The following is a 16748-nucleotide window of genomic DNA, read 5'->3' as shown; positions in this document are numbered from 1 at the left end:
ATATAGTAATGTATAAGATGACATAAAGATGATAAGGGTCATTCCTAAGTGTTTAAAAGAATGATACACTATATGTGATAAGGGAAAGGAATGTAGTGTCTTGTTTGGTAGACTTGTGTCCCTTACTTGATATATGACTGAATGTTGTGAGATTATGATATGTCTTGACTAGGTAGGCCTTGTACACCCCTTTCATGTATAAATGAAAGATATGTGAGACTTAGAGGATGTTAATAAGGTCATGTACGTGGTAAAGGTAATGTTATAAATGTTGAAATTGAGAGCTGTAATGGTATCCTTCATGAAAAGAAATGGTGGACTTAGGGTTGATTGGCTGGAACGACATCATATCATCCTTAGGAAAGTCATAATGATCTATCTTAGTCGCCATTGAAGGTATCCCTAGTGAACCTCTTTGGTAGGGTGAATGTGATTGAGTTATGAACTAGATAAGGAACCCTCTTCATGTGATCCTTTAATGTCAATTACTCTATGAGAACCAAGGCTAGAACCGAGTGATTATGTTATGGGAAGTATCTCTACTTGAGAATGAGACTAGAGTATAACGTAGCTCTACTTGAGAATGAGACTAGAGTGCATAAAAGCCCCTCATATTCCTTAACCATGTGCCTACATGGGTTGTGTCCTAGTTCTACCCTTGGCAAGTAGAACACCCTCATCGGAGTAGGTTAGAACTCCGGATTCCATGCTTTGATATCATGGTCTATGTCGGTTATTGCCTATTCTCATCATATGGGATACTTACTAGCATTAGAGAAGTTCTATAAAGTTTAGGTAGTGGTATGGGACACTATCTAGACATTGCACAATAGGCTTTTAAGATATTAGTTGGAGTCCCTAGGTCTTGTCCAAGACCATTACTTGAATGTCCTTTATGTGATGAATGAGTCTTAAATGAACTAATAAACTAATGACTTATATTATGAAGTATGTAAAAGGAATAAGCACTTTTCTAGAGTAGTTATGGATTGTCTAGTTAAGGTGTGAAGGGGGCATAGGAATGGTCACTTCGTATCTTACCTAGATGAGTCTTAAGAATGGCTCTAGTTAGGGAAGATGTTGATTATGTGGACATGATTTGAACTTAGGAAGTCTTAAGGATTATTTAGGTAGTCTTGAAGATGTCAATCATGGACGTTATCTTCTTGATCTACTTAAGTAAGTCTTTTGATATCCTTTGATGAGGAAATGTTATATTGTCTATGTGTTGATATGTTTGATGTCTTGAAGTGTGTATATGACTTATTATAAGTGTTCTTGAGGGTCATTTAGGTATGCTTAGGGAGGTTATATAGGCGGCCTCTCTTTGTGTTGCTTAAGTGGGTCTTAGGATAGCTTTTAGTGAGGAGACTACATGCTAAGAGGTGTTAAAATGGAAAAGGAAGAACTTCACTGTACAGTGAAATGACTTCACTTTAACAGTGGTTCGAGTTACTGCAAAATGACTCTTAAAATGTGATGTTTAGTTTAAATGATTTCTTATGTGTTGTATAAGTTGTTAAATGTTGTTCTTATGATTATAGTATGATGTTTTAACCGAAATTCATGAAAAACCTGTTTTATACTAAATGTCCCTTTTTCATGGTTTTTGCATGGCTTCCATACTTAGTACATCTAATGTGCTAACCCCTTCTTTTCGCTTTTTGAGTAAAGTGTAGGGAATTGGAAGTCTTGATGTTCCATGGAGGATGGATAGGTTTCTAAGAGTTTGAAGATGAAGTATTGGTGAGTCCTCATCGATTGGAGGACAATATCCACATGTCCCTTGTGTCATAGTCTTTATTAGATTGTCTTGTATGGGAATAGTCCCAAGTGTTGTATACTATAAAGTTTAGATGGTTCAAGTAGATGTTGTAAAATATTTAATGTTTTAAATGAAAGTCTTCCACTTGTGTAATGTTTATGAAAGAGTTCTTCGTGTGTGAAGAAAGTTTTAAATTCTTACGTATTTTAGTATGTTTATTATGCAATGAATGATACGAGCTTAGATGAGACTTCTTGAAGTCTCATTTGCTATGTGACAACACAAGGATGCCCTAACTTCTAGGGTGTACTTGCGGGTCGTGACACCCACGCACCAGATTCTAAGCACTGGGCGTGAGGTGGGGTGTTAAAGAATGACAAAACTCCCACATCGATGATTAATGAGATGGGTGAACTCCTTATAAGGGTTGGGCAATCCTTCTCCTTTTGAGCTAGTTTTTAGGGTGTGAGTTAAGCCTAAGACCTAATTTCACTGTAGAGTAGAGCCATGAAGTTGGCGTTGCTACGTAAAAACAAATTAGGTTTTATTGACGGATCAGTAAGAAAGGAGGATTTTACTGGCGTTGGGATCGTTGCAATGTGATTGTTGTTTCTTGGCTAATGTGTGATCTAATTAAAGATCTGCTCGGTGGAATACTTCTTTGCTTGAAAACACATTTGATTTGGGAATATTTACGTGAGAGATTTGACGAAATAAATAGCTCTAGAGCTTTTCAGTTGCATAAAGAAATTTTTATAGCAGTTCAAGGTGTTTCTTCCGTCTCAGTGTATTGTTCTAGACTGAAAGATCTATGGGATGAATATGACTCAATCATGCCCCCTCCTTCATGTGATTGCCCTAAATCTAGAGATTATTTTGAGCACTTACAATATCAAAGAGTTCTACATTTCTTAATGGGGCTTAGTGACAACTATAGTCAGGCTAGAAGTCAAATATTGATGATGCCGAAGGTCCCTAGTGTTAATTTAGTGAATGACATGATAAACCAAGATGAAAGTCAGCGAATTGTAGTAGGGACGAGTAGGATGTATGATTCCGTGACTCCAACTGCAATGTTCACTGCAAGGAACAATACAGTCCTCAAGCAGAAGAAACCATACAATCCTAATGCTTACTATGATTTCTGCAACATGAAAGGACATGCCAGAATTGATTGTTTCAAATTACGAAAATGTGCTATTGTCACTTGACTGGCCATATTCGAGTTAATTGCCATCGACTCAATGGTTATCTAACCGAGTTCAAAGGAAAAAAAGCAAATGCTGTAACAGGCCAAAATGTAGCAGGTAGCGACAATTAGTTTTTTGACACTAACACTGCAGGACAGCAAAATACGTAGATGTCTAGACAACCTATGTTCACACCTGCCCGACATCAACAACTTCTCAATATGATTGACAAGCCAAACCATCCCTATACTAGCGATTTAAATGGTTGTGCAAATATGGCAGGTACTTTTTTCTCTACTCAGGACACATTTGTGAAATGGATAGTAGAAATTGGTGCTTCTAATCATATGATTGATAATCATAAGCACTTACACCGTAAGAGTTTAGTAGAAACTGCAGGACATGTTCAGTTGCCTACAGGTGATGCAGCAAGAGTTTCTCATGTTAGAGATTATCACCTAGATGGAGGTGATATACTTAAGAACATTCTTTGCATGCCTGATTTTAAGTTTAATCTCATGTCAGTGTCAAAAGTCACAAGGAACTGAATTGTTGTGCGACATTTTTTCACAATTGTTGTGTTTCAGGACCTCTCATCTGGGAAGGTGAGGGAGATTGGTGAAGTAGAGCAAGGTTTATATGTCTTACACTCACAAACTGGAGATAAAGAAAGAGTTGATAGTTGTTTAGCTGCAACACACCAACCAGATGCAGTCATTTGGCATCATAAACTATGCCATGTGCCAATGAGTGTTTTGAGAAAACTTCCTATGTTTCAGGAATACAAATTTTTTTCTTTGACTGAATGTGAAATTTGTCCACTTGCTAGACAAGCTAGGCTCCCTTTCCAACATAGTATAAATAAATCTTCTTCCAATTTTCAATTGTTGCATATGGATGTTTGGGGACCATATAAGAAAGAAACATATGATGGAATGAGATATTTTTAAACGGTAGTTGATGATCATACTAGATGAACATGGATTTTCTTGATGAGACTTAAATCAGATGTAGTAACTTTGCCACTTCTTTAAAGAGGTAGAAAATCAGTTTGACAAGAAAATTAAAAGAGTAAGATAAGATAATGGAGCTGAATTTTTCAACCATAGTTGCAAGGAGTTATCTCTACAATATGGTGTAATTCATGAAAGTTCATGTCCATACACACCACAAAAAAATGGCGTGGTGGAGAGGAAGCAAAGGCATATTCTTGAAATAGCAACAACGATTAAATTTCAAGGAAGTTTGCCAGACAAATTTTGGGGTCTGTGTAGAAGCAGCTGTGTATGTTTTAAATAGAATTCCATATACAATGTTAAGGGATAAAACACCTTATGAGTTGCTTTATGGGAAACAACCATCTCTATTTCACATGAGGGTTATTGGTTCCTTGTGTTTTGCCACAGTACTCACACAAAAGGATAAATTTAGCCCAAGAGAAGTTAAGGCAGTGATGGTAGGCTATAGTCCAACACAAAAGGGATACAAATATATGATCTTGAAAATAGATTATTTTTTGTTAGTCGAGATGTGGTTTTCATGGAAAAGATATTTCCCTTTAAAGGGAGTGTTGCAGATCAACAAAGTTATTTGAAGACACAAGATTTGTTTTGTTATGATGATCTTGCTGATAACACTGGTTTTACAAAGTCTACTGATCAAGTTGAACAACAAGTTGCAGGTATTAAGCAACAAGTGCCACAGATTGCCACAGAGGCTCCTGAAGTGATTGAAGAACAACATGCAGATATACAACTGCAAGCTACAATTCCAAAACTTGAAACAACACCACCTCCTTCCAGTAAAAGATCTATTAGAAGTTCCAGACCTCCTATTTGGCACAAGGATTATGTGACTAAAGTTGGATCTTCCAATTGTATATACCCTATTGCTTCAGTAGTAGACTATACAGGCTTGTCAATTAAATATCAATCTTTTGTATCTAAATTTTCCGCAGAAGTTTAACCTTCTAGTTATAAAGAGGCTGCAAATGATGAAACATGGGTTCAAGCCATGAAGACTGAGATACAAGCTCTAGATGATAGAAAGACTTGGGAATCGGTACCCCTACCTCACGACAAGAAACCTATAGGTTGTAGATGGGTGTAAAAAATTAAATATAAAGCTAATGGTGATGTTGAAAGACTGAAAGAATGATTAGTATCCAAAGGCTATAATCAAAATGAGGGATTGTATTAACAGGAGACCTTTTCTCCCGTTGTCAAGATGGTTACTGTGAGAGCAGTAGTCTCAATTGCTGCAGCTAGACAATGGATCCTATATCAAATGGATGTTTACAATGCATTCTTGCAAGGAGATCTATATGAAGAGGTGTTTATGACAATTCCAGATGGCTTTGGAAAAGAAAAAGCTAATAAGGGATTAGTTTGCAGATTACTCAAGTCTTTGTATGGCTTGAAGCAAGCTTCTAGACAGTGGAACAACAAGCTTACTACTGCATTGACTTCATCAGGTTTTCAACAAAGTACTAGGGACTATTCTTTGTTCACAAAGAGAGAAGGAGAGAAGATTGTTATAGTTCTAGTGTATTTAGATGACTTACTTCTGACGGGTAATGATCCAGTCATAATCCAAGACACTAAAACAGCTCTACACACAACATTCAAGATTAAAGACTTGGGAGAACTCAGGTGTTTTCTTAGAATCAGATTTGCTAGACATAAAGATGGCATTTTGATGCATCAAAGGAAGTATGCTCTTGTGTTGATAGCAGATATGGTGTTGGATGGTGCTAAACCTAGTTCTACTCTAATGGAAGTGAATCAAAAGCTTACAAACTGTGGATTTTGATCAGCACATTCCACAGGCACATGAAGATCAGAAGTTGACTGACCCTGCTGGTTATCAAAGGTTGATAGGAAGGCTTCTTTATCTAACTACAACCAGACCAGACATTGCATTCACTGTACAATGCCTTAGTCAGTTCATGCACTCACCAAAAATGTCACATATGGAAGCTACTTTAAAATTGGTGAGGTACATCAAACAGGCTCCAGGTCAAGGGATATTAATGTCAGCTAATGAAGAGTCACAACTAAAGGCATACACTGATGCATATTGGGGGTCGTGTGTTAACAGCCGAAGGTCCATTACAGGGTATTTGGTATTGTTTGGCTCATCTCCAATATCTTGGAAGTCAAATAAACAAATCACAGTTCTAGGAGCTCGGCAGAAGCAAAATATAGAGCAATAGCATCCTCAGTTGGAGAGCTGATCTGGTTGACAGGATTATTTAGGGAGCTTGGAGTGGAGATTACAACCCCAGTGCCACTATTTTCAGACAGTAAATCAGCACTGCAAATTGCTGCAAATCCTGTTTTTCACGAGACGACAAAGCATATCGACATACACTGTCTTTTTACAAAAGAAAAGATCCAAGATGGATTGATAATCACAGCTTATATACCAATAGCTGACCAACCTGCAGAATTGTTCACTAAAGCACTTGGAAAGGGATCACATTATCTTGGAAAAAATGAACGATAGGAATTGTGAAATTTCCATTGTGTATTTCTTCTCAATCTGTACATGTGTAAGTACAAAAAAAAAGAATCAAAATCTGTTATGCCTAGGACACCTGTACAAATCCTATTTGTCCAGCCTATAGATAATAAGGAATATTAATTTATACAAAAAATAGAAAAAATCAGATAATTCAAATGTCAATATTGTGGAAGCTTCCAAATTGATGAGTCACCTCATCGAGGTGTCTCAATCAAACGTTGAACCAACGTTCTTCATTTATTTTTGTCGTCTTGTGATGGACGACTGTGATGCGCATGTATAAAAGGAAATAAATGTGTATGAACCTTGTTCACTTTACACTTTGAAACTGTTTCTTTCCGTTGTCCTCCATTGTTGTCGTGACTTTGAGCTTCTTCATCACCAACACCCCCCCTCAAGTTGGAGGGAGAGGAAGTAACACCCAACTTGCAAATATTTGATCTATGGAAGGACCAGATAACGGCTTGGTGAAAACGTCTATGAGCTGAGAGTGAGAGGGTAAATATGAAAGGGAAATGAGACCAGCTATAAATTGTTGCCGAACAAAGTGACAATCGAGTTCGACGTGCTTCGTCCGTTCATGGAAAACTGGGTTCTTAGCGATATGAGTTGCAGCCTGGCTTTCAGAGTGCAATGTGACTGGAAGAGATGGAGTGATGGAAAGATCCGCAAATAATCGCACCAACCAGGTAATTTCAGCAACTACTCGTCGCATAGATATGTATTCTTCTTCTAGAGATACTAAAGATTGTTTCTTTGATTTCCATGAAATAGGGGAACCTCCAAAACTTATATAATATCCACTAACGGAATGACGACATTCAGGGCAAATCCCCCGATCGGAGTCACAGAAAGCAACTAATTGAAGACATGGTTCAACATTCATGAGAAGCCCCAAATTAGGTTCTTTGAGCAAATAACGGAGATAGTGGAAAGCGGCCTCCAAATGAGGTTGATGAGGGGTCTGCATAAACTGAGAGATGTTTCACAGTGAAAGAGAGATCCGGCCGGGTGTGGGTCAAGAAGTTGAGTTTATCTAAAAGCCGACGATACAAAGTTGGATCCAACAGAAGCTCACCCTTGTCAACAAAAGTTTTTGAGTGGGATCAAGTGGAGAAGAAGCTGGTCGGAGACCAAAACAGTCAAACTCTTGAAGCAATTCAAAGGTAAATTTCTTCTGAGTTAGAATCAATCCAGTAGGTTCTCGTATAATTTCCATGCCTAGAAAAAATGAGCTTTACCAAGGTCCTTAATGCGAAATTTAGCATGAAGAAAATCCCTGAGTTGTTGTTGTTCATGTAAATCATTGCTTGTAACCAATATGTCATCAACATATACCTCTCGGATAGTGATAAGACTGCCTGAACCTTTGAAAAATAAGGAATAATCGTTGAGAGAGTGTGAATATCCTTTAAGACTCAAAGCATATGTGAGTCGAGCATACCACTGTCGTGATGCTTGACGTAACCCATATAGCGATTTCCTTGATAAGCAAACATGGTTGGGGGAAGGGGGTGACATCCCTGGTGGGAAATTTCATGTAAACCTCTTCCTGCAAATCATCATGCAGGAAGACATTGTCTATGTCCAATTGGAAAAGATCCCAACCTAACTTGACCGCCACTGCTAGGATACACCTGATAGTAGTCATCTTGACTATGGGTGAAAAAGTTTCAGTGAAATCAATACCCTATCTTTGTATGTCACCTCTGACAACCAAACAAGCCTTTAACCTTCCTAGAACACCATCAGCCCTGTATTGTGCCTTGTAGACCCATTTGCAGGGCAAGGCCAATTTTCCTGCAGGTAACATAGCAACATCCCAGGTTTTGTTTAAATTTAAAGCTTCAAATTCTTTAGTCATAGCCATTTGCCAACCAGGATGAAGTGAAGCCTGGCAATATGAAGTTGGTTCAGAGATATAGAAAGTGGAGTTGAGCAAGGCTTGATTTGTAGAGGACAAAGCATAAAAAGAAAGCACAAAATGTTGAATAGGAGTAGTGAAACAAGATGTAGTAACATGGGAAAGGAAGACCTAATTACAAATTTAATCTTTCAGGTAACTAGGGGTTTTGTGTGCTCTATTAGATGCTCTGGTAGGAATGAGGGTAGCAGGAACAACAGGAGAAGAAGATCGATTGGGGGACACCAAAGATGCAAGAGAGGGAGAGTGTTCAGAAGAAGAAAAAGTGAAAGTATCACAAAACGGAAAAATTGGAGGAGTAGGAACTGGAAGGATAGAGTCATCCGAAACATGTAACGGAGTATTGACAGGAAAGAAATGAGGATTTGTAGTTTGAGAAATGAAAGGAAAGATAGCTTCATGAAATTTAACATTTCTAGAAACAAACATTTGCATTGATTTGAGGTTTAGGAGCTTGAAATCTTTCTTTCCAGCTGGATATCCAATAAAAATACATGAAATAGACCTAGGATCTAATTTGGATCTGTGAATAGGTAGAGTGCAAGCATAGGCAACACAATCGAAAGATCTTAGATTCTCATAGGAAGGTGGAGTACCAAACAAAATCTCATAAGGGCTCTTGTGTTGAAGAATCTTGGAAGGAAATCTATTAATAAGAAAAGTTGCAGTCAATAGATACTCACCCCAAAAAGAAATAGGCAAATTATATTGATATAAAAGTGCTCGACAAGTCTCCAACAAAAGCTTGTGTTTCCTCTCAACAACTCCGTTTTGTTGAGGGGTGTAGACACAAGTAGTTTGATTGAAAATACCCTGTGAAGAAAGAAATCGCGAAGCTTCCAAACTAGACCCAAGTTCTAGGGCATTATCTGATCTAATTTTTTTTGACTTTTCTGTAAAATTTCCTTCTCTTATTGCTAAGAAAGTTTTAAGGACATGAAAAATATTCGACTTAGCACTTAGGAGATAAGTCCAAGTCCCCCAACTAAAGTCATCAACAATGGTTAAAAAAATACTTAACCATCAACAATTTGAAGGATGTAGGTATAAAATTACTTCATCTAGGTTAATTTTAGAGGAAAATTTGAACTTTTTTTTTCTTAACATACATGTATATATACTACTTAACATCATAGGCATTCACAAATAAACCATCTAATATAGAGGTAATCAAATGAAAGAAACAATTCATAATTGCGTTAACATATTTTTGCCAAAACGGCACCAATACAAAGTCTGAACAAAACCGGAAAGATACACTAGTGGAACATGCTCCACTAGCTATAGACTACTTCTAAGCTAGATAATAACGATAGACATCCTCGAAAGCATGAGATTCTACCAATTCCACCTGTGCCTGCATCTAAAATTGTAGAATTGTATGGTATTATTACACACTTGTACTAAGTATGGGCATATGCAAGCACACACAAAGGACATGCATGATTAAGAAAAGCTCTTTCCTAACAACATGATTATGGAAAGTCAAGTCAGTAGACTTGCCAAATTGGGATTAGGAAAGTTAGTGAGCTTTCCAAATTTGGATTAGAAAAGTGAGCGAACTTTCCGAATTTGGATTAGGAAAGTCATGCCATGAGAGTAACATGCATCATCATACTTATGATATTGCACACAATAACATCTTGCACATAGCACATAACATATTGCATATAGCACATAACATTTTTCATATCATTCGTTTATAAGCCATGACACCTTGGAATCATGGACTTGACATCAAGACTTCTCAAAATGAGGGATCAACATATGAGACCTCAACTAGGGAGCCTTCTTTAGCAAAGACAGAGTCTGCTTCATTCATTCTTACGTACTTCATTTCATTCATTCATAAGCTAGTGTAAACACCAATTATACTTAGGATGTAGTTTAAGACTCTCATTAGGTTTGCTGTGCAATGATCAAGAATAACCTAGTGTCATTACTTTAGTCTATCTCACCTTTTGATTATCCTATCCTAACACCTCTGGTATCATTCATTTCGTTATGTGCATCATTTGAGGCTGGCCTCGTTCATTCATGGGGAACTTTAAATTTAACCGACATAGATCATATGAGAATCATGAAATCCAGTGTCTCCCCCACACCGAAAAGAGGTGGAATCATTGGCCAAAGTGACCCAAAACATGCTAGCGTACATGGGAATGAACCCTGCCAGATCCCTATATTGGCTATATAGGTTCGAAAACTAGGAGATATAAGGAGACCCATACACGATATACCGGACAGTCTCATCTCATGAGAGGTACGTGAACCTCCGCCCTTCCCGAAAGAAGGCATCACAGCTCATAGCTAATCTATCGGTGCTCAATATAAAGTTCCATTACATTCAACTCATACGTCATGGAAGCTGGCTTCTAGTATGAGGACATCATAGCTCAACATATGATTTATCATATCATCATTAGTATTAAGTGTGTTAATCTCAATACTTTCATTAGAGTATTCATAGAGACTGGTCTCTTCATTTACTTTACACTCTCGTAGGTGAGTATGTTTTTGGTAACATTTACTTAGGCTCATTTGAGATTGCTCTCATCTTTTACATTAGCCTCATATCATGTTGTCAACACATTCATTAACATTAGCACATTTGTTCTTCATAATTACTCACCCCTTTTTACGTGAATGTTCATTTCATCATATGCCAATGCACTTGGCCATTTGTGTGTTTCACATTTTTACTTAAACCTTCTAGGGTTTCATCATTTCATTACATAATATTCATTTCATCGTATGCCAATGCACTAGGCCATTTAGTGTGTTTTACACTCTTACTTAACCCTTCTAGGGTTACCATCATTTTATTACATACATCTTAGGTTCACTTATTTTCAAATGCATGATAGACTTATGGATCTATACATAAAAGCCATGAGGCTTCATTCATAGTTCGTTTAAGTGATTCATATCTTCCTAAGATTATGTGGTACAAGACTTATGCATCTTGTGTGTATGACAAGATCTCGATTTCGATCTAAGTAGGCAGCATTATTCTTGAATATTTAATTCACGTATGATTTATGTATCAATACGGAATTTGGGAAAGGGAACCCGGTTTTCAAATCCCTTGGACAACACGTTACATTTTTCTTTTTATTTAATTTCGATAACATGACATTGGGACCCTAGATCGAGCCCCAACATCAATGTTTCCTTTTCACAACCTCACTTTATGTTTCTTTTAATTCTCCTTTACTGCCTAGAGGTCGTGGGTTCGATTCCCACGCCTCACATTTCTTTTCTCTTCACATTTCTTTTAATTCTCCTTTACTGCCTAGAGGTCGTGGGTTCGATTCCCACGCCTCACATTAATTTTATTTTAGTTTTTCTTATATTCTGACCGAGAGGTTGTGGGTTCGATTCCTTGTCCTCTCATTCTTAATTTTGTATTTTATTTTTCAGCCAAATACACCCTAGATCGAATCCTTTTAACCCCCATTTCTTTTCACGTTTTTAGTGTATCTCACGGGTGAGGTCGCGGGTTCGAATTCTAGTGACCTCACCTAATTTACACTCAATTAATTTTTTAGATTTGTTCATCTACGTTTAGCCAAAAACCAAACTTGTAAGTTGCTTGAAATTTGGTCACATTTCAGCTCACTTTCTTCAACATTTTCACTTGAACTCATAGGGTAATTCGTAAACCATTTAATACGTTTTAGGGTGCATTTTTCATAGATTCATTTAGCCAAGAGATTATCAGTCAAATCAGGCACATTTCATCTTAAATGAACATCACTATTTACATAGGTTTATGCACGTAAAATAACAACCATAACATTACAATTTTGGAGCATCAATCCGAGAACATTAGTCACGGTCACATCCTTGCACACACATACACATAGTTCCGAAAATACATAAGTTGTCATTCATATGATTTCAAACACACAAACATGAACATGTTCATCACGAAAACATAACAGACGCCTAATATCTACCAGCAAACATACCCATCCTAAGAATCAATGGGAGCTAGTGACAAGGACATGCAATGGGGAACAACTCTAGTTTTCGGACTGAATATTCTGAACCTTAAGGGGTCTCTTGGGAAAGGGACCAAGATAGAAGAGAGACCATACCTTTTATGACGTTCAAACCTTGAATTTGCGTCCTAAACCTTCTCCAACACTCATGTCCAAAACCGATTTTCAACACCAAACTTTTGATGGAAAACCCTCCCTCTGCCTAACGTATTTTGCTTAGCGTTTTGATTTTATTTTTCGTTGTGAGTTCTTAAAGTGTGAAGAACTTTGTTTTACCTACTGTTTATGTACGTTATTTGGCAGAGAGAACGTGAATGAGAGTTATAGAGACCTGAGAGAGAGAGATGAGCGTGAGAGGAGAGAGTTACCTTAGGCTTAGGGGTCTAGTTTAGGACTTAGTCAAATAATGTTTAGTTAATTATTATAAAAATCTGATTTCCCTTTTATTTTAAATCAGTCAATAAATAATAATATTAATTAATTTCATTAATTTACCAGCTTAAATAAAAACAACTTTAATTCATTGCTTCCACCTAGGTTCGATCTCGGGTGGAGCAAAACTTCACTTCAAGAGCCAACTTTCGTCCCTCTCTCCCCAAAAATTCCCCTCCACCTTATTAACTAAATAATTATTTATATATTTAGGATAATTACGATACTACCCTTAGTCTGCAAAAAGACCATTTTACCCCTAGGCCCTCAAAAACTATGATTTTCCCTTTTTGAGTTCGGTAAAGACTCATTCGAGTAATTCTTCGTATTCGAGAGCCCTACATGGTTGGACCAAACCTTTCCTAGATCGACTAACTCTCCAAGTTAGTTGGCTTGGCTGTCGTAAGGGTTCAGAGGTCTGGTTCTATGCGCATCGATCCGTGTGAACCCAGTCTAATCGTAGGCATTCTAGGCACATTAAGCATTATTTAGCATATCTGTTTTTAGGGTTGTTACAAAGTACCTCCTAGTAGCAGATGTGACCAACCAAGTCACTTACGGATAATTTTCTCCAACAACAGTGATTTGGAAAAACTAAAAAAAAACAAAAAGAATCTCCGCTCTCATACCATGTAAAATACAGAGTGAATGGAGCAATCTTGCTTATTCTATTAATCCAAAAAGGAGAGCTATTTGTAGGTGTACAAGTAATCTATCTAAGGAAAACATGTAATTTATCTAAGGAAAACAAAATAAGAAAATTCCTAAATATCTCTATCTATGATTGTGTTGAGATTGTGCTATGTATTCTATAGGAAAATATGTCTATGTACATTATAATAGGACAAAAGCTACATTATTCCACCTTTTTGAAGTGGCATACATATTTGATAACAACACTAAGTCGTTTCATCTTGTGATTCCAATTCAAGCACACGCTGAGCAACTGTTTTCCCAAGATCAACTTCATTATGAAGAACACATGCACCAAGCAAAGCACACCATACCATGACACTTCGCTCAACTGGGATGTCTTCGATCCGTTTATGAGCCTTATCAAGGTGACCTAACCGCCCCAAAAGTGATACCATGCATGTATAATTCTCGACATTCAATACCATAATCATCCAGTATCAAAGAGAGATCGGCATATCCTCGATAGAAAGATCCTGAATTGCTACATGCTGAAAGGACACTAAGAAATGTTAATTGATTATGTTTGACATGCATTCTACGCATTCTCTCAAAGATACTGAGAGATTCGTTCCCAAGACCATGTACGGAATATGCTGAAACCGTAGCATTCCATGTTACAACATCATGCTCAATCATCATTTCAAACACCAACCGAGCATCCTTAATACTCCCACGTTTTGCATACATATTCACTAAAACATTTTCCAAATGCTAAATTTGTGTTTGTTGGAAAGAGATAATTTAGATCACTACAAATTTATTGAGACCATTCCATTGGCTGAAAGCTTATTGTTTGAAAAACTGTGCACCTATCGCATCAGAGGTGAAAACTTTTCTGAGAGCTGTCTTTTCACCTTTTCATGTCGCAGTCTTGCGGGGACCAGGTCTCTTACAAACTTTTCTGTGAGTTCTTGAAAAGGCTTGCTAGATACTTCCTTCTTTGGATGAATGAATTTAATATGGTGTTTGTCATTTTAAATATATCAAACATAAAGAGTTATTACCTTTTAGACAAACACCCTCCTCCATTTTGATTGGTGTAGCACGCTGACGCCTCACCAACCTCTGATGGAGGAAACTCTGCTTGGGACCAGGTCCCTACATTTGTGAGATACTGAAACATACCATCTCGTCCTCTCTTCTTATTGGTGTAGGAAACTACACTTTTCACCTACCAACTAACATAATAGCTTATACTGCTGTACCCCATTTGTATCTAGACGAGAGCACTTTGCCAGGGACCAGGTCCCCGCATTTTTGAGGATCATTAAAACACCTAGAATATAACATTTCCCCCCTTTTGATGATAGCACACAAATATACCTTACACTGAATTTACCATTCATCTCACTGTCAGCAGTTCCAATAACAAGGATCTGTTTCCTTGTTAGATCGATAAGTTTGTTAAATCATCAAAACTTCATATCAAGTTCGAGCTAACATCTCAACTCAGATTCGCACTAACAAGAAGTATCCCAAAGCTTCTTGAAAGTAATCATTTTGCTGCATAGAAAGTAACCATCCCTGTCCAAGAAACCATGTCCTTGTCAATAATGCCATCAAAGACGTCCCTGCAAAAATCAACAAGTCCAGAAACAGAGTAAGCATCAACAAGGGAAGTGCCGACAAAAGGAATAGAGTCAAATCCAAGCTTATAAATATACGCATGAATGCTCCAATCCATCTCCGCTTCATCCATACCCACAAGCGCTTTCAAGATTGTTGTGAATACAAATGGGTTCAGCTCATGACCTTCTCTATGCAATCTAACAAACAATTCAACAGCTGTAATATACTCCTCTGCCTGCAAATGTCCTGAAGTAATGTTACAAATGAAACCACATTTTTAGTAGACATTTCATCGAACAGCTGAACTGCATCATGTAATAACTCAGACTTAACATATAAATTGAGCAAAATGTTCTGGCAAAGTAGGTCTAAGCATCCTTCTCTCTTTAAAATATTGCAATGGAGTGCCTTTCCAACAATGAAATCCCTGTTCTTTATGCAATTTTGAAGCACATTGGTGTATGCAGATGAATCGAAAGATGAAATTCCATATTCATGTATTGCTCTTTCGACAATTAGAGGGATTGGGATGAGAATTGGCAGTGCCAAAATAGAGTCCAACAATGGAATGCTGGGAAGTTTGCAAATCTCATCTATGGTTGTGTTCTGTCCAGTACGTAGCTCATCATGCGTGCTTCGCCAAGACAACATAGGGTCCCTTTTAGACATAAGCGGACCAAATATATGAACCAATAGGTCACCTGTATTTAGTAATGTCAATTTATGTGGCTTAGTTTGACTTAACAATACAAAACTTAAGAAAAAAAATGTTTTCAATTTTTGTCTAAAATAAATTATACATATACGTGTGATAAAATTATTTCACTAAGGATAAATGATTATTTGAAGTTCTATTGTTATTAAATATAGAAATGTGTTATTTTAATTGAAAACTAAAAAAAAATAAGCCATATAAATTCCGACTGAGAGAATAATACTTCTTATGTCCACCCAATTCATGTCTATTTTTTCTATTTGATTGTCTCGAAAAAATGTCACAGTTGCTAGGTAAGTTCACTTTTAACTCCATTATTTCCAAAACAATTTTTTCTTATATGATCCTTAGCTTCTGTCATTAAATTAGTAAATTATTTTTAAAGATTAAATAAGGTTGTGCATAAATAAGCTCATATTTTGGTAACCCGTCCATATTTAATAAGTTGGACGAGTGATTTTTTACATGGGTAAAATATGGATTGACACACATATTTAACCAGTAAAAATATGGCTAAAATATGTATTAGTAAAATTTGTTACGCTTCTAACTTTGTCCACTCAAAATTCATGATATTACCAATTGTATTGTAACTTCTCTTCCTTTTTATGTTCTATAAAGCTAATTATTTTTCTCTATATTTGAAAATGTGAAGTCTTTATTTTTCCCTAAAAATACATCTAATTAAATGTACATTTATTACTTATATATTTTAATTTTTTTAATTTTATATTGGATGATAAATAATTGTGTAAAATAAGCAAATCATGTACTACTATTGTCATTTCTTAAAGTGCGTTAAGCATGTTTTAGGGTGTGTTTGGTATGAATAAAAACATTTTCGCCACTACCCTCGACATCCCCCACCCACCACCCCTTACCAGTCCCCACCCACAAATTTTATTTTTAAAAATATTTGAACTTT

At 36.8% G+C, this 16748-nt stretch overlaps 1 protein-coding gene across 1 annotated transcript; it reads right to left on the bottom strand.

The window, feature by feature from the left end:
- Window positions 1-8527: 8527 nt before the first annotated feature.
- LOC107019461 (pentatricopeptide repeat-containing protein At3g24000, mitochondrial) lies at window positions 8528-15737 on the bottom strand. The gene is given in 10 exon segments (XM_015219958.1): window positions 8528-9217; window positions 13690-13745; window positions 13748-13953; window positions 13955-14231; window positions 14544-14637; window positions 14745-14915; window positions 14998-15042; window positions 15044-15357; window positions 15360-15593; window positions 15596-15737. Coding segments are annotated over 10 exon segments (2229 nt in total).
- Between the last annotated feature and the right edge of the window lie 1011 nt (window positions 15738-16748).

Source organism: Solanum pennellii, chromosome 5 (genome assembly GCF_001406875.1).
Source record: "Solanum pennellii chromosome 5, SPENNV200".
Taxonomy (NCBI): Eukaryota; Viridiplantae; Streptophyta; class Magnoliopsida; order Solanales; family Solanaceae; genus Solanum; species Solanum pennellii.
Note: the sequence above shows the minus strand (reverse complement) of the source record. Positions and strands in the feature narration are given on the sequence as shown.